The sequence below is a fragment of the Peromyscus eremicus genome, chromosome 4, assembly GCF_949786415.1.
Source record: "Peromyscus eremicus chromosome 4, PerEre_H2_v1, whole genome shotgun sequence".
NCBI lineage: Eukaryota > Metazoa > Chordata > Mammalia > Rodentia > Cricetidae > Peromyscus > Peromyscus eremicus.
Window position 1 is genome coordinate 129,177,550 of NC_081419.1, and position 24,527 is coordinate 129,202,076.

The 24,527-nt window shown below is 42.5% G+C and overlaps 1 protein-coding gene and 1 non-coding gene across 3 annotated transcripts in view; both read right to left on the minus strand.

The window, feature by feature from the left end:
• LOC131909856 (ubiquinol-cytochrome-c reductase complex assembly factor 1) overlaps positions 1 to 24,527 on the minus strand; it is a 90,989-nt gene that overhangs the window by 61,117 nt on the left and 5,345 nt on the right. Inside the window, exons 2-5 of one of the 2 annotated variants that reach the window (XM_059261734.1) lie at positions 20,969 to 21,073; positions 11,816 to 11,911; positions 10,634 to 10,741; positions 4,498 to 4,570 (exon numbers count right to left, since the gene is read on the minus strand). In XM_059261734.1, the coding sequence (XP_059117717.1) occupies positions 4,498 to 4,570; positions 10,634 to 10,741; positions 11,816 to 11,911; positions 20,969 to 21,073 (382 nt within the window). Of the gene's footprint in view, positions 1 to 4,497; positions 4,571 to 10,633; positions 10,745 to 11,815; positions 11,918 to 20,968; positions 21,074 to 24,527 lie in introns of those variants that run through there. The other variant, XM_059261735.1, reaches the window with a different exon arrangement.
• On the minus strand, positions 19,681 to 19,787 carry LOC131910215 (U6 spliceosomal RNA). Its single transcript, XR_009379066.1, has one exon. It is a non-coding gene; the product is annotated as a U6 spliceosomal RNA (small nuclear RNA).

Genomic DNA, 24,527 nt, shown 5'->3' on the forward strand with positions numbered 1-24,527 from the left:
TGCGTTTCTCTGCCTCGCAAGTGCCACCATGCCCAGGCAATGCCATAGGTTTTAATAGGCCAATTCCTAATAAAGTCTTGGAAAATCTGAAGGGAGAGTATGATCACCAGGAAACTCACTGCCACTTATCCTGAAGGACAACGCCAGGGCAAAACTCACCAAGATAGACACCGCTGTGTGTATAAACACCAGTTTCCAATACTAACACAATATCTCACAAAGGGAACTATCATCAAAATAAAGCAAAACCCCAATTATTAAGCTGCATTACAATGTCTAGTTTGTGGTTACATTCATTCACAGGCAGCATGTTACAGTGGGAAAATCCCTGAGGTTTAAGCCAGACAACACAGGTGCAAGGCTTGCCTAGGCAACCGTAGGCAAGTCACTGAGCCTCTTTAAGCCTCAACTGTTTCTAAACACAAAACAAAAATAAACAATAATACAAGTACTTACTATCCCACAAGACTGTGAAACTCCTAAAGGGGACAAACACGAAAGCAAATAAATGTGAGCTATTAATATGTAATTATAACTTTCTGAAACTTTTCTTAAGTTGGTAATCTGTAAGCTATGATTGAAATATGAATGTTAACTATCTATGTAATAACAGTCTTTTATTTGATACTATAATATTAATAAAACCTGCCAGGCGGTGGTGGCGCATGCCTTTAATCCCAGCCCTTGGGAGGCAGAAGCAGGCAGATCTCTGTGAGTTCAAGGCCAGCCTGGTCTACAGAGTGAGTTCCAGGACAGCCAGGCCTGTTACACAGAAGAACCCTGTCTTGAAAAACAAAAAAATAAAACCTAACAGAACTTAAGAACCTTCCACAGGGGCCGGAGAAATGGCTCGGGGGTTAGAAGCACCTCTGCTCTTGCAGAGGACGTGGGTTTGGTTCCCAGCACCACATGGCAGCAGCTCACAACTGTCTGTCTTGGAACTGCAGTTCCAGGGTTTCCAAAGCCCTCTTCTGGCCTCTGAGGGCACTGACTGCATGTGGTGCACATACACACAAACATACCAGACACTCATATATGTAAACTAAAACTTTAAAAAAGAGGAACCTTTAATAAGGAGGACTGAAGACAAGCAAGCATTCATCTAAAATAATTATAATAAATATGAATCAAGGACTAAATATCTGATGATAAACTTTTGTTTTTTCTTTTGAATGTATGTTGTACTTTTTTATTTTATTTTATTTTATTTTATTTTATTTTATTTTTTTTCGAGACAGGGTTTCTCTGTGTAGTTTTGGTGCACTGTCCTAGAACTCACAGAGATCACTGGCCTTGAACTCACAGAGATCCGCCTGGCTCTGCCTCCAAGTGCTGGGATTAAGGGCGTGCGCCACCACCGCCCAGCTGTGTGTTGTACTTCTGTGCATGGTATATGCACATGAGTATTCGAGTGTACCCACACATGTGCACACAGAGTCCAGAGGAGACTGTCAAGTGTCTTCCCCTATGGCTCTCTATCTTATTCCTTTGAGACAGGGGAGCTCGCCATTTCGGCTGACCAGCAAGCCCCCAGGATCTACTAGTTGTCATCTCCCCTCCACAATGCTGAGGTTACAGGCATATCTGGCTGCACGTCCTTACATGGCTCAAGGGACTTGACCTGAATGGGGTTAGTGAAGTAATGAAGAAAAGACAAACAGATAGACACATGGACACAGAGAAAAATACTGGGTTCGGTTGGCCTGGGGTCTTAGATAGGGAAACCACAACACCCAGAAGCTCAGCTTGTTTATGACATAGATTTGAACAGAGACAGGGTGACAGTATACAGCTGAACAAGGAGGCAAGTTTAGGGCAAGATTGGCCCATCATGGTAGGAGAAGTCTCTGCATCGGAGCAGTCATCAAGCTGTGAATTTCTGGGGGAGAAAGATATAGTGGACATTTTCTACACAATGTCAACACTTACACTCGGACCCCTGAAGAAAGCTCTGCCACTCCTCTGAGCCTCATCCCAAGAGGCTTTGTCATTTTCCACCAGTCTGAGGCTATGAGGTCCTTAACATGGCTGTGCCCATGTCAACAACACACGTTCACTGAGGACTCACTCACACAGGGTTTCCTCCATTCCTGACACGGGTCCATGCACAGCTTTTCCCACAGAAAAGGGCTGATCCCAGACTCAGGCCCTTATGCTTGCACAGCAAGGGATCTCACTCCCTGAGCTATCTCATTAGCCTTGAAGATAATGTTTCTATGAAAAAAGATAGGACAGTACTCTGGAGGAGACCTTAGGGAGGCTCTCATGTGCAAGATTCTAGAACTGCAAGCAAACATAGACAAAAGCATAGGGTGGATGTGTTGGCTTTGTTTGTTTTTCAGATTATGTATTCTGATTTTATATGTACGGGTGTTTTGCCTGCATGTATGTCTGTGCACACAGAGGCCAGAAGAGGGCATCAGACCCTCTGGAATTGGAGTTACAAATGATTGTGAGCTATCATGAGAGCGCTGGGAATCAAATTCAGTCTTCTGGAAGTACAGCAAGTGCTCAGTGCTCTTAACTTCTGAGCCATCTCTCCGGCTCCAGATACAGTTGTCCGTTCATTTGTTGGTTTGCTTTTTTTTTTTGGGGGGGGGGTTGTTTTTTAATGTTACTTTTAATTAAAATTATACTTAAAAAATCAAGTAAACTAATAAAATAAAAAAGTCAGGGGGGAATGCACATGGATTTAGGGAAAAACTCAATATTTTCTTTATCATTTGAAGAAGGTATATGTTCTCATTTTGACTAATTTCTTAGATAGTAAGAAACAGTTTAGGACTGGCAAGATGACTCAGGAGGTAAAGATGTTTGTCGCCAAGCCTGACAACCTGAATATGATCACCAGAACCCGCATAGCAGAGAGAACTAACTTTCGTAAGCTGTCCTCTGACCTCTATATGGGCCCCATGGTATATACGCTTATACACATGTGCATGCATATACATACATACACACACACTACAGGGATAAATGTTTTTTAATAATTAAAAAAACGGCTTGTTTACAAAGGGGCAGGGAAATTGTCTTTCCTGATGAACAAGAAAATAGAAAGTAAAAAAATAAATTAGAATTATAATTCAGTATAGTATTTAAAGTCTCTAATATTAATCTGCTGAAATAGTGAAATAGCCAAACAACTTATATTTGAGTTTTAAACAACCAAAATAGTTATTAAGCAATCCAAACTGCATCTAGCATTCTTTGTGAACTCAACTGTGTTCAGTCAGATATTTGCTGCCAGAGTAAAGCACCAGTTATACAGACTTGTCAGGTGCCTGGCTCCTTAGGGGCAGGACTGCTGCTGTAGTGCACAGAGAGCAGGTTTCCTTCTGAAGTCTGTGGACACAGGAATGGCTTACATTTTCCAGTGACCTTACAAATACTTATTTTAGTTAGCCATGTTAATAATTATAATTTACGGTAAAAATCCTTCTGGAAAGCAATTTATCAATGGGATGTAAGTAATAAAATTATATAAGCCTTTGAGATCAATAGCCCTCCAAAAAAAAAAGAAGAAGAATCATTGTTGCAGAATATTTGTACACTGTGTGAAGATGTGCTGCTGTGATTAGTGCAATAAAAAGCTGAACAACCGGGGCTGGGGATTTAGCTCAGTGGTAGAGTGCTTGCCTAGCAAGCACAAGGCCTTGGGTTAGGTCCTCAGCTCCTAGCTAGGCAGGAGAGACAGGCGGGACTTCCGGGCAGAGAGAGGAAGAGGAGATAATAGAGGCAAGACACTGACATACAGAATGGAAAAGAAGTGAAAGTCATGTGGTAGAACATAAATTAATAAAAATATGGGTTAATTTAAGTTATAAGAGCTAGTGGGACAAGCCTAAGCTAATGACCAAGCTTCCATAATTAATAAGTGAGCTGGTGTCCCAAAGGAAAGTCTGACTACAAATCATGAAATTTATTTCAAGATTCACTAGAACAATCAAAAACTGGAAACAAAATGAGGAATGATTGACAAAAATCCATGTTAAAATACTAAGAGAGGGCATGGTGGCACAAGCCTGTAAACCCAGCCAGCACTTGGGAGGCAGATGGTAGGATCAGGGTTTAAGGTCACCCTTGCCTGCACAGCAGGTTCCAGGAGAGAATATCAAGGGCTGGGAGGTGACTCAGTCTGGGAAGTGCTTGCCACACCAGCATGATGACCTCAGCCTGATCCCTAGAACCCACCTTAAAAAACATCGGGCATGGTGGCCTGTGCTTGTAATCCCAGTGATGGGAGGGCAGAGACAGGAGGATCACAGGAGCTCACTAGTGAGCTCCAGGTCCATGAAGAACCTATCCTGTCTCAAAGGAGGTAGACAGTGTTTCAGAGGGTCCCGCCAAGGTGGATCCCGCCAAGGTGGACCTCTGGGCTATACATGCATGAACACATACAACATACACAAAACAAAGGTTTAAAACAAAAACCTAAAATCCACAGCCACAAAAATAAACAGCGTATCATTTCCTTTCAGAACAATGAGAGTCACTTACTCAGAAAGAACTCCTCAAAGTCAGTTTTCTCCACACAGCTCGTGTACATGCGCAGGGCTGCGATCTTAATCTTCTAGACAAAGAGAATAAAACCAAACTCAAGACATGACCAAGAGGATGCTCTAGTGTCATTAGGTATGGACTGCAGAACTCATGTTTCTTCAGCTAGAAGGAGGGATACAAACCTATCTGCGGGCAATTTATTTTGTTTTGTTTTAGAGATAAGACCTCAAGCAGCCCATGTTTACTGGGAACTGACTCTGTAGTTCAGTTCACCATCTCTACCTTTAAAAATAAATAAATAAAATTTAAAAAATTTTAAACCCCTGAAATCCTTTAATCTTTGCTCAGAGGCTCTACTAATTAGTTTACGATTTTTGGGAGGTGGGGAACAGGCATGTCTTTTCTACAGACTCACAGAATTTGTGTGCATAAACAAAATTCTCTAATAAATATGAAATACTCTTCACTATGCCTCAAAGTATTAAATATGAAGTATTTAGTATACAGTATTAAGAAATGTCACCAGGCAGTGGTGGCACCCACCTTTAATCCCAGCACTTTGGAGGCAGAGCCAGGCAGATCTCTGTGAGTTCGAGGCTAGCCTGTCTACAGCGTGAGTTCCAGGACAGGCACCAAAACTACACAGAGAAACCCTGTCTTAAAAAAAGAAAGAAACAAAGAAAGAAAGAAAGAAAGAAAGAAAGAAAGAAAGAAAGAAAGAAAGAAAGAAAGAAAGAAAGAAAGAAAGATCTTCAGGGGCTGGAGACATGATTCAGTGGTTAAGAGCATTCACTGCTCTTGTAAAGGACCAGCACCCACATTGAGGTTCATAATCTTCTATAACTCCAGCCCCAGGAGATCTGACATCCTCTTCTGGTCTCCATAGGCAACAGGCACTCATGTGGTACATTTTCATACATATACACAAGCAAAAATGTTCATACACACAAAAATAAATCAATCTTTTAAAAGAAATTTTTTTTTTTTTTTTTGGTTTTTCGAGACAGGGTTTCTCTGTGTAGCTTTGCACCTTTCCTGGAACTCACTTGGTAGCCCAGGCTGGCCTCGAACTCACAGAGATCCGCCTGGCTCTGCCTCCCGAGTGCTGGGATTAAAGGCGTGTGCCACCACCGCCCGGCCTTAAAAGAAAATTTTAATTCCCTTGGATCTTAATGAGTTCTGTTTTTTACCTAAGCTCTGTATTAACATATTGTATTTTATGTATGTACAGTACACCTTAAGATTGATCTTAATTAAGATCAAATCTAAAAATTAAAAATCAATTCTTAAAGAGCTGAGTTGGTCTGAAGAACAAGCCAGTAACATGAACAGCTGTATCAATGACTTTCAAAACTAAATGAATCAGTACATCAACAAAAGACTTTTATAAGATTCTTTTTCTTTCTTGAAATGACAGAGCAAGTTGAACACAGTGGCCCATGCTGATCATCCCAGCACTCAAAGAGTTCAAGGCCAGTCTAGTCTACAAAACAAGTTCCAGGCCAGTCTAGACTATAGTGTGAGATGCTATCTCAAAACCAAAGCAAAACAAACAAACAACAACAACAACAAAAAATAACAAAACCTAAAAACGGGCTGGAGAGATGGCTCAGCAATTATGAGCACTGGCTGCTCTTGCAAAGAACCCAGGTTCAGTTCCCAGCACCCCAGCACCCACATGGCAATTCGCAACCACCTGTAACTCCAGTTCCAGGGGATCCAAGCTCTCTTCTGGCCTCCACAGGCACCAGGCACACAAGTGGGGCACAGATACACAAGCACACATACAGGCAGGTGAAATACGTATATACACAATACAAATACCTGAAACAAGAGCAAAATTAAACAAGCAGGTACACTGGCTCATGCCTGGCCATCCAGCACTTGGGAGGCTGAGATGGATCAGAAGTTCAAGCTTCATCTACATGATATCCTATCTCCAACATAAATAAAAACAGAGCCCATCAAGAGTTAAGATTAACACATCACAATCAAAGGGGTTTATGAAGAAATGCAAAGTTGAACCCCAAACTGGCAAACTGAAGAAGGGATGAGAGAGGAGGAGTTGCCTGTCAAATTTCGTCAAGAACTAGGATTCAGCCAAGCACGATGGTACACGCCTTTAATCCCAGCACTTGGGAGGCAGAAGCAGGCAGATCTCTGTGAGTTCAAAGCCAGCCTGGGCTACAGAGCGAATTTCATGACAGCCTGGAGTACATACACAAACCCTGCCTCGAAAAACTGGAAAAAAAAAACAACACACAAACAAAAAACAAAACAAGAACAAGTTTAACCAGGGAACAGAAAGGACAGGTTTCAGAAAGCATTGATCTACACCATCGCCGGCCTGATGACACCCTTATCCTGATACTTTTGACTCCAGAAGGCCTTCTAGCCTCGAGATAAAAACTTTAGGCTCACTCAGTACTGAGTCCCTAATTGAGTTCCTGCCACAGATCTAATGGTTGAGGGATAAACAAAATGGACAAAAACTCCTGCCCTGATTGAGGGTATGACCCAGGTTAACTATAGACAAATTTGTAATTTTAACTAAATTCCTAGTCACTTAATTCCTGAGCCTCCCACCATGCTTGAGTTTCCTTCTGGATCTTCTGTATAAACTCCTCTTAGGTCGCAACTAATCACTCTGCCCTAGGAAAGGCAGACTTGTCTTCAAGGCCCAGGGCTCCAGATACAACCATGAAAAAGCGTTTATTACAAAGCATGACTACTTGACCAGACTGGCCAGCATCTTTATACAGTGCTCATACTGTGGCCATCCGGAACATTTTATAGTCCTTCGCTTTTCTGGTAGCAAAGCCAAACCTTTATTCTTGGGTGAGCCATTTTCCTGGACAAATCTCTGAAGCAAGTCCCTGAGGACTATCATGCAGGGACTGGAAATAACAAATGGAAAGAAGCTCTCTGAGAACCATGCATTAATGTGAGTGAAGGAAGGAGGCAGACTAAATTTCCACTCAGTCAATACAAGCTGTTCCGGTCCACGGATGACTTCATGAGTACTTCACTCTCACTTTGGGACACCCCACCATGCCACTTGTCTAGGACAGGAACACCTAGGCCTGCTCTCCCACCTGCTGGGACATGTGTACCCTCCCACAAGATGAGGAGCGAACAGAGTAAGAGGCTGTGTGAGAATGGCACAGGTTGTTTTCTTTGTTTTGTTTTGGCTTGGTTTTTTTGTCACTTGAACCTCCTATTCTGGGCTGGAATTCCTTTTACAACATTCTTGACTCACGTTCAACAATCTGAGCCCCAATTCAAAGAAGAACAACCTTGTAAAGCTACCTGTCCTACTGGAGGGCTTTCATGAGCCGCTACTCTGAGTACCTCAGCTAACATATCTTCACTTACTTGTCGTTGACTTGTCCCGCAATACTAAGAGGTCACAATGTCTACTCTTTTCTATAATAAACATCTCTCTTTCTTTCAAATATTCTTTTTCTATTTTTTTTTGGGGGGGAGGGGGTTGCTCTGTCCCCGTAGCTAGCCTAAAACTGTCTATGTAGACCAGGCTGGCCTCAGACTCAGAGAGATCTGCCTGTCTGTCACACCAATGTTAGGATTAAAGACCTATGCCACCACTCATGGTTTTCTTCAACCATTCTTAGTTCTTACATGATACTGCTGTGTAAATATAATGGGGGAGGTTATTTCAGAGCGGGGCATAGTGTTGCACATCTATAACTACTTTCAACACTTGAGAATCAGAGGTAGACAGATCTTGGTGAATTTGAGTTCAGCCTGGTCTACATAGCTAGTTCTAGGCCAGCCAGGGTTACATAGAGAGACCCTGTCTCAAACAAAACAAAACAATCAAACAAACGAAGAAAAACGTTATTTCAGGATGCTGAAATAAGTAAAGAAACACTACATTTAAAATCTGAAATACAGGCTAGGAACATGGTTTATTGACTAACATGAGAAAGACCCCCAAGCTAGATCCCAGCAGCAATAAAGTCCAAATATGATTCTATAGGAATCTACACATAAAAACATTCAAGAAAAATATAGAGAAAAGGCAGGTCATAAGCATCAGTAGACAAGTAAACATTTTGTTCTCCAACCAAATACACGTGAAAATACAAACAAAGCATTTTGCTCGTGCAAGCCAATGCTAGCTAGCATCTGGCCACAGACTTCTGAGTTAACAGTGCTACAAAGGACTTATCTACAAGCCTTTCAAAATGGAAGTTCTAACTATGTTTTCCCACCAAAATCATACCAGAATGTCATACTGTGATATTTTGATGTGACAGATTTTAAAAGGAAGGCTATAAAAACTGCCACATTATGAAAGTTTTTTACTGCAAACATTTAATTGAGGTAGCAAAGGGAATCAAGAAAAATCAGAGACTAACTCAGCTATAAGAGTGAGAATTCTCCCACTGGTCTCATAATCCTTCAAATGGTGGCCAGTTTGCCCTCAGGAATCATTAAAAAACAAAACAAAACCCTAAGACTAGACAAAGCATATGGAAGCAACCAAGCACACCCAATTACTAAGACAGGAGTAAAACAGTTACTTTTCTCCTCTATTCTTTCTTTGTTTCCATTTCACTCTCCATTTTCTTCTTTGGAGGGGCAGGCAGGGGAGCACAAGCCTTTATTCCCAGTACTTGGGGAGGCAGAGGGAGGTAGATCTCTCTGAGTTTGAGGCCATTCTTGTCTAGAACTCAAAGAGATCCATTTAGGATTGAAGGCAGGCATCTCCACTCCTGACTTAATTTCTCCTTTTTAAACTTTAAACTTTTTAAAGGAGAAATCTTAAGTTTTATATTACAAATGTCATAATCACAACTTCTTTTTAAATAGAGGGAAGGACCAACAAGATGGCTCAGAGAATAAAGGCGCTTGCCACCGAGCTTGATGATCTAAATTCAATGCCCAAGATCCACACTGTGGAAGGACAGAATAGAGTTCCCAAACTGTCTTATGACCTTCACACATTCCCCATGGCATGCATGCGGCCACACATGCACACACACACAAATAAACGTCATTTTAAAAATTATGAATGGGTCAGGGGTGGTGGTGCACACCTTTAATCCCAGCACTTGAGAGGTAAAGGCAGGCAGATCTCTGAGTTTGAGGCCAGCCTGGTCTACAGAGCTAGTTCCAAGACAGCCAGGAATACACAGAGAAATGCTGCTCTGAAAAACCAAATCAAAACAATAAAAGAACATACGGAGGAAAATCAGGGCATGACAGTTTACACCTATAATTCCAACACTTGGGAAGCTGAGGCAGAGGACTGCTATGAGTTCTAGGACAGCCTGGGCTATAGTATGACGCCATGTCTCAAAAGAAAAAAACAATAATAATTAAAATTTAAAACAGGGAGTAAAGGTCTAGTAGTAATTAAACATATCAACAACTCATAAATTGTCAAGAATTTTACACACACATATATAAAACTTTAACGAAAATAACTATTTCCTTGAAGAGTTAGAAGAGGCTGCAGGGTCTCTAAGAACATCAGTCACTCAGCATCTGCAGCCTCTCCATACATTTGAAAACCCTTATCAACAAAGTGTGCAATAAATGTTGACTATTCAGAATTTGTGTACAAACGCTTGCAGACAGAAACCTGCATTTGCTGCCATGAAAATGGTTGGGAAAATGAACTAACCTAAGAAAGCAAGGTCTCACGCCTATAATTCTAACACGTGGGCGGGGGCGGGGGTGGGGGTGGGGGGGAGGTGGAGGCAGGGGGATCTCTGTGAGTTTGAGGCCAGCCTGGTCTACCAGAGAGAGTTCCAGGACAGCCAGGGCTACACAGAGAAACCTTGTCTTGAAAAAAAAAAAGAACAAAAGAATGCAACCCATTGGAGTGTCCCTTTAAACTCGTCTAAATGCTGTTATCCTGCAATAAGGCCAGGGCCTGAAAACTTGCGCCTCGGGACCCTGCCAGCAACTGCGATACTTCCAAGGAATTGGGCTGAAGGAGTACTTTGTCTAACCTCTACATCAAATCTGACTGGAGGGCAGAGGGATGTATTCTCAAGAAACTCCCAAAAGAATGTATGAATTTCTCAAAGCAGAAGCTCTAAAATTAATCTATGAGCAAGAGAAAAAAGGACACAGACCAAAGGAACATAAAAGCCTTTACCCATTTACTGTATCTCAAAGGGCCAGTGAATCCCATGGCTTCTATTATCTTCGTGAAGGGACCAACTTTCTCTTCAACAGGCTGCGGGAAATCTCGGGTAGTAGGAAGCTACTTAACCAAAGAGAAAGAAATCAAAATTAGTTACAAGAAATTCTCTAAATAGAATGCTTTTATTATTTATTTGTTCTAAGGACATTTTTACTGCTTAGATTTCTTTTCACTTTGATTTCTTTTTTTTTCTGCCTGATCTCTTGATTTCTTTTGAATGATTTTTGGGGACTTTGTATGATTGCTTACTTGTTCTGTTCTGTTTTAGTACAGTGCTGGAGATCAAACCTGGGGCTTCACGAATGCTAGGCAAGTGCTCTCTCGTGGAGCCAGACTCAAAGCCCTCAGCTAGAAATGCAAATACATCTGAAATGGTATCTAACAGACATTCTCCAGATTACAAAGCAAGACATACCCACCTCAATAACCATGTGCCTGTGACCCCATGATTAGGAAAGAACAGACTAGAGGTACTAGAGTAAAGGTGACATGAAGAAGAGTGGGATGGCTTGGTGGCTAACAGCACTGGCTTCTCTTCCAGGGGACCCGGGTTCAATTCCCAGCACCCCCATTGCAGCTCACAACTGCCTGTAACTCTAGTTCTGGGTTCTGACGCCCTCTTCTGGCCCCTGAGGGCACCAGGCTTGCACATAGTGCACAGACATTCAGGAAGGCAAAACACCCATTACACATAAAAAACAAAAGGAAAAGGGGTAAGGGGTGGGGAGAAGTGGGTGCGGGGAAGCAACAAAGAAAGACAGAAGAGGAGGGGGGAGAGAAAGGAGAGAAGAGGGAAAGGAAAAAAGGAGGAGGAAAAATCCCAGGCAAACCTGCTCCAATGCCTCCAATAAAGAAAGGTAGATAATTCACCAATAAGAAATTCTTGCAAGGTTTATGGCTGTTTTAAACTTGTACAAAGTCCATAAAACAGTTTTCCTCTAAAACAGTTTTTAATTTCTGGACAAGAGCCTACAGTAGAAGAAACAGGCTACAAGCTCACAAGACAGACTTCACCTAGTCAATTAGTCTGTCACTTACCACCCTCTGCAAACTTGGGGAAATCCCTTCAAGCCCCCCAACCTCACCTTCTACATTCACTTCAGGCAGTCAGTCTAGAGCAGAGAACACACTCACCTTACTTGTGGTGTGGTATTTCCTACTCTGCTGGGTGTCCATCCCAACAATGTGTTTGGATCCTACCCAGATTCGAGACTGGTCCATCTGTGGCCTCTGGAGGGTGAACAGACAGATGTAAGGGATTCGAGCATTACTTATTAAAGTTAACCCAAGTGGAGCTGCTCTGGCTGGATCCCCAAACCTTGCTTGCCCAACTTCTGGTGAAAGATCATCGAGAGGACCCAAGATCAGCAGCCAGAGTGGTGTCTGGTATGTGGCAGGTGCTCAACAAATGTCTCTTAAATATGTGAAGCTAGCCGGGCGGTGGTGGCGCACGCTTTTAATCCCAGCACTCGGGAGGCAGAGGCAGGCGGATCTCTGTGAGTTCAAGGCCAGCCTGGGCTACAGAGTAAGTTCCAGGAAAGGCGTAAAACTACACAGAGAAACCTTGTCTCGGAAAAAAAAAAAAAAAAAAAAAAAAATGTGAAGCTGGATGTGATGACTGACACTTGGATTCCCTGGAAGGCTGAGGCAGGAGGACTGCTGTGAGTTCAGTGCCAGTCCACAGCATAGTGAGAGACAGTCCCAAAGAACAAAATAAAACTCAAAAATGAATTCATTAATTCTTGAAGAAATAAAAGGATTCAGTCCTAGAAATATAGACTGAATCTGAGTCAACTCAGAGAAATAAAATTATAATAGGAAAGAGTACTGCAATAAGTTTCCATGAAAATGCTGACAATGTTTGATGTGTGGGAGAGAGGGCATCAATTTTAAGTTTAAAACATGCTACTGCTGGCAGGTAAATCTCTATGAGTTTGAGGCTAGCCTGGTCTACAGAATGAATTCCAGGACAGCCAGGGCCATGCCAAGAAACTCTGTCTCCAAAAAAACAAAAATGAAAATGACGACAACAAGAAAACAAACAAACAAACCAACAAACAACCTTGAGGTTGAAGAGATGGCTCAGCAGTTAGGAGCACTGGCTGTTCTTCCAGAGGACCAGGGTTCAATTCCCAGCACCCACACAGCAGCTCACAACTGTCTGTAACTCCAGTTCCAAAAAATCCAACACCCTCACACAGACATACATGCAGACAATATACCAATGACATAAATTAAATTAAAAAATAAAACAATGTAATTTTTTTTTAACTGCTTCTGCCACCTAAAGGCTCAGTGGCCATCGACAACTTGCTACACTTGGGTTACAGTGAGGCCTGAATGGGGAAACGCGGAAAGGGCATCTCACTAAACAGGTACTTAATAAATAAACGAAGTCGCAGTCCCCACCAGATCACAACCGCCTTCCTGTCGGTCACACTGCCTTTGACAACAGTATGGTAATACAACAACCACTTAGGATCACGGCCAGGGCTAGCTACATGCTCTCCGTAATTTCCTCCTCAGTCCGCCTACAACTCTGGTCGGTTAGTGTTGCTATAATAATAATACTTCTGGAAATAAACTTCTCAAGAGAAACTGTATGTAAGCACTACAAGAATGAAGCCAGAAATATCCAGTGAGGGACAGTAAACTAAGGTATAATCACTCGAAAAATCAAATAATTAAGGACTGAACCCAGAGCCTTGTACTTTCAAAATCTGAATTTTTTTTTTTTTAAAGAATTGAGGTCTTGCAATGTTATCCAGCCTGTGCTATTACATCCCACTGATATTTTGCTTTACTTTCTTTTTAATTAATTTATTTATTTTTAGGTAGGGTCTCATGCAAACCATACTAGCCTCAAATTCACTATGTAGCTGAGGCTGGCCTCTTCCTGCCTCTGCTTCCCAAGTGCTGAGATTACAGTATTCTGCTGCTGTTGAGTCAGGGTCTCACTATGTACTCTGGTTGTCCTGGCCTTGAACTAACTGAAATCTGCCTGCTTCCGTCTGCCTCCCAAGTGCTGGGACTAACGACACAGGCCACCACACCTGGCTACAGTGTTATTTGTAATATGGTTTCAGCAGAAAGCACAGGGTTCCGGATACATTGTCCTCCTTTTCAACACACAATCTCTCCTGCTGTGAGCATCCCACATCAGAGTAGGACATTTTTACAGTGAAACTGATCATCACGACCCACCCAAAGACCACAATTTATACTAGCGATCAACATAAAAAAACAGAATTTTAAAAAAATGTTTAAATTTTGAAAACATAGGTAAAATTACAAACAAAATCATGAATGTGTGTGGATAAATCTAGGAAGCAACACACGGAATGAAATGGTTACTTGGTCAAACTGGATTGTGGGTAGCAGATGAGGAATGTACCTCAGCAGTAGGACACTTTGCCTAACATGGGCAAGACCTTGGGTCTGACCTCCTGCAACACAGGAAAAGGAAGAATGCATTATGGGTAAGTTTGAGAAGTCAGTGTCCAAATTCCCAGTAATGTTTTAATTGCTTTAAATTAATTAGAAGGGGGTTGTAGGTGCTGGGCATGGAGGCACATGTCTTTAATTTAATCCCAGCACTCAGGAGGCAGAGGCAGGTGGATCTCTGAGTTTGAGGCCAGCCTGGTCTACAGAGTGAGTTCTACCCAGGACAGTCTCAAAAAAAAGGAGGGCGAGGAGAGTAGAGAGTTAATCCTTCAATTCTGGTTTATTCCAAAAAGAGGAGGGATACATGGACTTAACAATGATTTTGCTGTTTCATCTTAATAAAGAGAAAAATACTTTCTCATTGTGGAATAGTACTTACTTGTATTTCTTTCCAAACAAGGATATTAAAAGATTAGTCAGAACTCCTCTGCAGTCCCAGGACACTTATGCTTTAATTCTCAAGTACCAAGCAGGCTTTGTGAAATACAGACTAAACACAGAACACCTCCCATGACATCACATACATCAGTGTAATGGCCCATCTAGAGCACAAAGCACTTCAACTGCCTCCAAGAATGCAGTGAGTGCAGCCTGAGCAAGGACGCTGGGCTTCTCCTCTGCTGGTGTTAGCTTAGACACCTTTCTCTGTCCTGGGCTTCTCCTCTGCTGGTGTTAGCTTAGACACCTTTCTCTGTCCTGGGCTTCTCCTCTGCTGGTGTAGCTTAGACCCCTTTCTCTGTCCCCACAGCTCCACAGTGGTCACAGACTCCTTCTACTGGGCTTTACTGAACTGCAAAGCACCAGGGCAACACCCAGCCTCCCACTCCTCTGCTCATCTATAAATACGCATTACTTTGCAGACCACTCTAATTGCCTTTGCTTCCTTCAAAAAGGGCCTTTGAACACCTCAATTTTTCATCTTTTCAAACTGAAGAGACACCAATAAACAAAACTGCCCCAAATAACTCAAATGTTACTTTTTCAAAGAGACCTTCTCTCTCTTCTTTTGGTTTTTGTTTTCTTGCTGGTTTTCCTTTTGTTTTGTTTTTTTGAGGCAGGGTCTCATGAGGTCTAGCCTCTCCTCGAACTCACTCTGTAGCTGAGGATAATCTTGACTCTTCCAGCTTCCACCCCCCAAGTGCTGAAATAACAGGCCTGGACTACACTGCCCCACCTCATGGGGTGCTGGGGACCAAGTGCAGGACTTGGTGTGTACTAGAGAAGCACCAACTGAGCTACACCCCAGTCCTCCAAGAGGCCTTCCCTAACTACCTTGTCAAAAAACGGTTCTTTTTTTTTTTTTTTTTTTTCTTTTTTTTTGGTTTTTCGAGACAGGGTTTCTCTGTGTAGCTTTGCGCCTTTCCTGGGACTCACTTGGTAGTCCAGGCTGGCCTCGAACTCACAGAGATCCGCCTGGCTCTGCCTCCCGAGTGCTGGGATTAAAGGCGTGCGCCACCACCGCCCGGCAAAACGGTTCTTTACATCCCATTATTCTCTGCCAAACGGTAGCCTATGCAGTTCCTCCATGGTACTCATTATATTTATATATTTACTGAAGTATAATTATATGTTTACTGAAGTAGTTGCTTATTTTCCATCACCACTGTCAAAAAGATACATGATAGAAAGAAGGCATGTAAATAGTTGTTGACAAAACAAATCCTCCATTTGCACAATAATTATTTGATTACCCACCCCCACCATCTTTGACCACATATACACCATAGATACATGCTTCATTTATCCAAGCTCTATTAAATGCTCAAGATATGCCAGCCCTCATACAGGTTTTGGGATAGAAATAAATCTGTGTCCTCTGGGAGCTCATAGTCTTACAAAGAAAAGAAAACAAAAAAATAATTTAACATAAAAAAACAGAACCACGTAGCACACTGAAAATGTCACTCAGCGGAAGTAAAACACTGCAGTGTCAGGAAGGATGGAGGGCATCCAGAAGGCTGACACACTGCTTGGAAGAGGACAGCGTGCAAGCGCCACTTGGAACAGTATTTGGTAGTATCTAGTTAAGATTAATGTCTAGCAAGGAAGGCTCGGAATCCTACATCTTACAAAACAGAAGCGACTGCACACACTCACAGTAGTAGTGTCATGTAAGGCCCCAAGGAGACCCAACCCAAACAACCACCAGCAGAAGGACTTGACGAATCAAGGCATAGTCATATAACAGAACACTGTGCACTCAAGCCCCAGGACCAAAAAAGTACATACCATGTGAGAATTAGTCAACCATCACTACAAAGAACAGGTTTATTAAATCTCTCAAACACGGTGAATGACAGCAGACCAACACAAGAGACTGCCTAACAGATGTTTAAAAGGCAAATGAATCTACAGAATACAAAGCAAAGATCTGCTAACCTTGGCTGGGGTAGTGGCTAATGGGGAATCAAAGAGACTTCTGCAATCTGTTTGTTTGTTTGCTTTGTTTTTCAAGACAGAGTTTCTCTGTGTAACAGTCCAGCTGTCCTAGAACTTGCTTTGCAAACCAGGCTGCCCTCGAACTCACAGAGATCTGCCTACCTTTGCCTCCTGAGTGCTGGGATTAAAGGTGTGTGCCACCACTACTTGACAAGACTTCTGCAATCTTGGTAATGTGTTTTGTTTTGTTGTGAGACACAGTCTCATGTAGCCCAGGCTGGCCTCAAATGCACTATGTAGCTGAGGATAACCTTCTGGTCCTCCTGCTTCCACTTCCCAAGTGTAGGACTACTGGCAAGCAACACCACACCTGGTTTATGTGCTGCTGTGCACAGTTTCATAAGCATTAGGCAGGCACTCTACCAGCTGACTTGAATATCCTCAGTTCTTGTTCTACCCTTGACCTGGATGCTGGGTATGTTCTCTCTATAATAATTCACTGAGCTGTACACTTTCGATTTGTGCCTTCTCCTCCGTTTATCTTATATCCCGAGAAGAATATACAAAATTACTTAGGTTTGGAATAGGCAGAATAAACAACAGAAATCAGAAAGAGAAAACAATGATCCAGAATCACCAGAAAATCCCTCCTAAAAGGGGCAAAGCAGGGAAGTGAGAGGGCAGCTGAGGAACCTGATGCAGGAAAAGAACGCACACAGGGCCATGGGCTGAACGAAGCTCTAGCTTCCTCACAAATGTTTTGAGAACCAAAACCCAATCATGTATGTAAAAGAGATGTGCAAACTACAATGGATAATATATAATATAAACATAGGTCTCTTCCAGACAACTATCACGACAAACTCTTGCAGACAGACCCATGCTAAAAGGAATTTAAGATTTTGAAGCTGGGCATGGTAGTGCACACCTTTGATCCCAGCACTCAGGAAGCAGAGATAGGCAGATCTCTGAAATTGAGGTCAGCCTGGTTTACATGGTCAGTTCCAGGACAGTCAGAGCTACAAAGTGAAACCTTGTCTCAAAAATAAATACATACATACAGAAAGGAAGGAAGGAAGGAAGAGAAAAGAGAGTAAGATCTCACACAACAGGAAGGCAGGAGCTTCAGTGGGCAGAAGACCTTGCACAGAGCCTGATAACCTAAATCCAATACAGATCCTACGAGGTGGCAAGACTAAACTCCTGAGAGCCGCCCTGTGACTTTCCCATGAGTACTACGGCACAGGTACCCTGCACTCACACACACAATATAAATGAAATTTGAAAATCAATTCCACACTTATTTTTCCTTTCCAAAAAGCTTGAGGGCTGGGGATGCTGGGCTAGCATCGAAGCCCTGGAATCCACCCTCAGCACTACACAAAGCTGGTGTAGTGATGTGGGCCTGTAACGCCAGCACTCAGAGAGGTGGAAGCAGGCAGCAGTTCAAGGTCATCCTCACCCAGATGGTTAATTCAAGACCAGCCTGGGCCATATGAGTCAACAAATAATAAGTAAATAATTAAAACAATAACCTCTAGAGGGTCTTGAAAGTGAAGAGGTCCCATGATGGGAAGGAGGCGTGGGCCAGAGACAGACTCAAACAATTACGGAATGCTGAGGGTACGTGTGTCTCACAGTTCAGCCACACTGTAAGCTCCACCAGGGCACAGCCCACTTAGACTCCCTTTATTCTCCACCCCAGTGCTCAACACCATTCTGGGCACGGAATCAGTACTCAATAAAAACTAGGTAGATTTTTTTTTTCTACTTTGTTCAAAGAGAAGGACAACCTGGAGGAGGTCCAAAAAAGAACCACAGACTGATCAAAGGAGGACGAAAAGGTCCTGGTGGAAAGGTTAAAATGAACTGAAGTTGTTTGCCTTGGAGGAAAGGAACTGAAGAATTAAGTAACTCAGAACAGCTCTGGGGCTGGAAGGCACTGCAGAGGTCTCACAGGCCAATTTTTTCACTTCATAGATGAGGAGACTAAAACCAAGGGAGAGGTTGCAACTTGGGGAAGGCAGGTTAGGGCAGTTTATTTTTTTGTTGTTTTGGGGTTTTTTGTTTGTTTGTTTGTTTGTTTTTTGCTTTATAATGAGGATTAAATTTATTTGAGCAGTATGAGCTTATATAGTAATAAAAATAGCAGTTACAAAACTGGGTGTGGTGTCACATGCCTCTAATCCCAGCACTACAGAGGCAGAGGCAGGCGGAGCTCTGAGTTGAAGGTTAGTCTGGTCTATAAAATAAGATCCTGTCTCAATAAATAAATCCTCAGTCAATAAATGTAAGACCAATAGAAAGAGGAAATCAACACTGGGCAATACCACTGTAATGATTATGAGTCTAGAACCGTCAAGAAAATTAGCATATAACCAAACAATCCAGTTTGGACATATATCCAAAAGCAGGGTCTCAGAGAGATCTTTGCACACCAGAGTCTACTGTGACATTATTCACGACAAAGAAGAGACGAACACAATCCAAACGTCCAATGAACCATACAGAACAGTAGGCCAGCCCTCACAAGCAGAAATCCTGTGACATGCTACAGTATGAACACAGAAGAACCTAAACTAAGTGAAATAAGCAAGCTGACTACACTTACATTTGACAATTAGGATGCTCAAACTCCCTATTAAAAACAAGGAAAAAAAATCTCCTGAGTGTGGTAGTGTACCCCCTTGATCCCAGTACTGGGAGGCGGAGGCAGGAGGAGCTCTGAATTCAAGGCCAGCCTGGTCTACGGAGCTAGATCTGGGACAGCCAAGACTATACAGAGGAAGGAAAAATGTTAAGAAAATTAGAGCCTGGGCTGGAGAGATGGCTCAGAGGTTAAGAGCACTGTCTGCTCTTCCAGAGGTCCTGAGTTCAATTCCCAGCACCCACATGGTGGCTCACAACCATCTGTAATGAAGATCTGGTGCCCTCTTCTGGCCTGCAGGTAGAACACTGTATATATAATACATAAATAAATCTTTAAAAAAAAAAAAGAAGAAAATTAGAGCCTATAATGCCAAAAAAGGAAATAATTTACAATTTTAGTAACAAATAAAGACTATCTAAACATAAATAACATCTGTTCTGGTAAGTGAAAAGGCATCAGAATATATAATTTTATATATTTGATATTTGTTAAGGTACTTAACTATTTCCTTTTTTTTTTCTTTTTTTTTTTCTTTTTTTTCTTCACGAATTTGCGTGTCATCCTTGCGCAGGGGCCATGCTAATCTTCTCTGTATCGTTCCAATTTTAGTATATGTGCTGCCGAAGCGAGCACTATTTCCTTTTTTTATTTCAGTGCTGGAGACTGAACCCAGTCCCTCATGCATACAAGGAACTGAGCTATACCCCAGCCCTGTCAGGGTACTTAAGGGAAAAATTAACATGTACACATTTCCATAAAGATGGGAAGAGAACCAGCCCTGTCAGGGTACTTAAGGGAAAAATTAACATGTACACATTTCCATAAAGATGGGAAGAGAACCAGCCCTGTCAGGGTACTTAAGGGAAAAATTAACATGTACACATTTCCATAAAGATGGGAAGAGGGGGGCTGGAGAGATGGCTCAGAGGTTAAGAGCACTGCCTGTTCTTCCAGAGGACCTGAGTTCAATTTCCAGCAACCACATGGTGGCTCACAACCATCTATAATGTGATCTGGTGCCCTCTTCTGGCGTGCAGGCATGCATGCAGATAGAACACTATATACATAAATAAATAAATCTTAAAAAAAAAAAAAAAAAAAAAAAAGATGGGAAGAGAACCAGCAGAGATGAAAATACCGACATTTTCAGATCTGAAGTCACGGGCGATTTTATTTCCTTTATTACTAAAGTATTATATGACTAAGCAGGACAGTAGTGGTGCACATCTTTAATTCCAGCACTTGGGAGGCAGAGGCAGGCAGATTCCTGTGAATTTGAGGCCAACCTGGTCTACACAGTGAGGTCCAGGACAGCCAGAGCTACATAGAGAAACTCTGTCTCAAAAAACAAACAAACAAAAAGTGTTATATGACTTAGAGAAAAATAAGAAACTAAAACCCTTTAAAGAACCCAAGGTTAAAGACATCGCAATAAACCATGTGGTCAATGATAAACTAAGGCCCTAAATAATCATGTCTTGGACTTTATGTTATGTTCATAAAGAAAAGGAAATATTTTGTCACCCAAAGAAAAGTAGCACAAAATAATTTTAAAAAGAAAACTGAAACGTTAACTCTAAGATGAATATCTGGAAAAGGTCCCTAACAGTAAAAACCATCAGACTGTGACATGGTATCCCAGGCTAAGTTCCACTGCTGGGGTATTTAGAAGCAACGCCCTGGACAGGACACTCAGAGAACCCGTCTTGAACCGACATCACAGAGACCCTCACTGTTCTCCTGGGGCTTTGCCATCACAAAATGTGGTTTGCACATAAATAAGGCTTCATACCAACCAAAAGAACAAACTTTACCTGGGAAATGCTGGAGAGAGTCCTGCCCCACTGTCTTTGGGTAGGAGATATTGATACCAGTTGGCTGCATATTGGAACCCACTGGGAGATGCTAGTCTGGTTCCTCTAGAAAAGAAAAACATTGTCAGGAATCTATATCAGAGTCCATATGTAGAGAGTAGAGTGTACCTGTTGACATTGTAAAACAGTAAGAATTGTGTATTTGGCAAATACCTTTAATTCCTCCATTTGGGAGGCAGAAATGGAGGATCTTTTAAGGCCAGCCTGGACTACATACTGAATTCCAGGCCAGCCAGGGATACATAGTGAGACCCTTTTTCAAAAAGGGTTGGAGGAGAAGAAATACATATTCAGCCTTCAAGTCTGGTTCTTGGCAAGAGCTCCTAGACCTCCTGGGGTTCAGACATGAGTGTTTTGTCTTTCATGACAACCACTTTGAAACTTAGGAATTTATGCGAAGACTTGACTCTATGGACAGAGGACTGGCTGGGTGAGGAGCCAATCCCTTAAAGCTCATGATCGCCAGAGTGCCACAGAGTAACCTAAGTGTACCGTTACTGCTCTGCTTGTGTGTATCAACAACTTCCAATGTCCCAGAGTTAACAGATGGCAGCTTTAGGATGAATACTGGAAGCCAGGTAGCTACCTCCAGAACCCATGCCCGTTCACGAGATCAAAAAAGAAGAGTTTACCCCGAAGCTCCTTCTAATACTGGAACCATTGATAGAGTTTTGAACCAATTAAAACAGCATATTGGGGGAGAGGATGGTGCTGGAGAGACAACTCAGTGGTTAAGAGCACCGATTGTCAAACAGATCTGGGGATAGACTCCCAGCACCAACATGGGGGCTCACAGCAGTCTGTAACTCCAGGTCCAGGGGATTCGATGCCCTCTTCTGGCCTCGGCTGGCACTTGTACTCATCCATGTACATATACATGAATATTTAAAAAAACAAACCTTAAAGAAATAAAACCGTATTAGGGCTGGCACTATGACTTGCTGCCACGCCACCTGAGTTTGCTGCCCTGGACCCATGGTGGAAGCAGAGCCAACCCCCTGCGGGTATTCTTCGGACCTCTACACATGTGCATACATGTGCACATGTCTGTGCACAAACATGAAAATAAATAAGTAAATAAATAAATGTAATAAGGTCTGGAGTCATCTTTTTAAAAATTAAGAAAAAAAAAGCCAGGTGTTGGTAGCGCACACCTTTAACCCTAGCACTCAGGAGGCAGAGGAAGGTGGATGGATCTCTGTGAGTTCAAGACCAGCCTGGTCTACAGAGCAAGTACCAGGACAGCCAGGATAGACAGAGAAGTCCTGTCTCGAAAAACAATAGAGAGAGAGAGAGAGAGAGAGAGAGAGAGAGAGAGAGAGAGAGAGAGAACAGACAGATAGATAAAAACAAAACAGCTTATTGGGGGCCGGCAAGATGGTTCAATGAGTGGACAGATGACCAGAGTTTGATCCTCAGATCCCACAAGGTGACAGGAGAGAACCAATTCTCAAGACCTGACACATGTATGACGCTGACATGTGTCTGCACTCACATACACATATACACATAACAAACAGCACATCGTGGAAAGAGCCATGTACTCGGAGTCAGAAAGCTTTGGCTCCTCTAGTCATAAACCACACAAAATAACAGACTCTATGAGGTCTGGTTATCTCCTCTCTAAATTAGAGATAGATCACAGTGCCACAACTGTACCTTGTGTTATTAAGCTGAACTCACTCCCCATTTCCTTGATGGCAGGAGGGTCAGGGGTGAGCTGAGGGAAGGCATTAGAACTTTAAATCTTCAGGTACTTTTTTGAAGTGTCTCACAAGTTCACAGATTATGTATATTTCTAACAGGCCATCCACAGAACCTTATATTCCAAAGGAAACAGGGAAGCCAGCTGGACAACAGTGACACTCATCCTTGATGACTTCTCTAAGGGGGAGGCTGAAGCAGAGGGATCATCAGTTCCAAGCAAGCCTGAGCTAGACAGACTCCACTTCAAACAAAGTAGTTAAAAATATTTTATTTCTGTGAGTTGAAGGACAGCCTGGTCTACAGAATGAGTTCCAGGACAGCCAGGGCTACACAGAGAAACCCTGTCTCCAAAAACCAAAAAAAAAAAAAAAAGGGTGGGGGGAGACAACAAGTGGAAGCGAATGCAAATCTAGACTGGAAATACAGCCCAGTCGGTGCCATAAACATATGAAGCCTGGATTCGATCCCCAGCACCTACCTGGCATGCCAGTGCAGCCCAGTAATCCTGGTCCTGGGAGGTGGAGGCAGAAGAATTGGTACCCAAGGTCATTCTCAGTTTTAGAGGGACCAGCCTGGGACACAGATGACCCGGTCGTTTTTAATTTAAAAAGCAAAAAAACAAACAAACAAACAAACAAACAAAACCAGTGACAAGTAGAACAATGTCTCACCAAATAGAGACGATTAATTTCTATAAAGAAACTATCTGGGCTGGAGAGATGGATCAGCAGTTAAGAGCACTGGCTGCTCTTCCAGAGGACCCAGGTTCAATTCCCAGCACCCACATGGCAGCTCACAACTGTCTGTAACCCCAGGCCCAGGGGAACCATCCCACCAGGCATGCATGTGATGTACCTATCTATGCAGGAAAAATACCCATTCATATTTAAAAAAAAAAAAAAAAAAAAAAACCTTTAAAAAAAAAAAAGAAAGAACTTGTTTTTTAAAATAGGGCTAGTAGCTAGAGAGATGGCTCAGTCTATAAAGCGCGAGGTGTGTAAAGGATTAGCTCCGTTCTGCAGCACCCTCATAAAAGGCTGGCAGTGCATACCTGTCATCCTACCACTGGGGAGAAGAAGCAGGAGGAGCTCCGAAAGCTCATTGGCCAACAGTCTAGCCAATCAGCAAGCTCCAGGTTCAATGAGAATCCCTGTTCTTTTGTTTGTTTGTTTGTTTGTTTTGTTTTTTCGAGACAGGGTTTCTCTGTACAGCTTTGTGTATTTCCTGGAACTCACTCTGTAGCCCAGGCTGGCCTCGAACTCACAGAGATCAGCTTGCCTCTGCCTCCCAAGTACTGGCATTAAAGGCGTGAGAATCCCTGTTTTCAAGGTGACAAGTGCTCAAGGAAAAAAAACACGGGACATCGACTTCTGGCCTCCACACATGCACACTCATCTGCACACACCTGAACATGTATAAATACATATACAAATGGTGCTTAGTAAAGTTCTTGTGTAAGAGTTCAATCCCCAGCACCACTGAATGGGAGTAAGAAAATAAAGAATGATAAATAAGAAACTCTAGGGCTGGGGGCGTGGCTCAGTTGGTACAGTGCCTTGCCTATCAGGCACAAAGCCTTGGGTTTGATGCCCAGGACACCCACATGAAACTAAGCACAGCGGTGCACAGAAGCAGGAGAGTCAAATTCAAGGTCATCCTTGTCTACCTAGTGGGTTTAGACCACCCTGAGCTACAAGAGGGTGTCTAAAAGAATAATTTTAAAAAAATTTAATCTGGAATTGAAATGTACAATAACCAAAATGAAAAGGGGCGTGGCTCAACAGCAGACTTG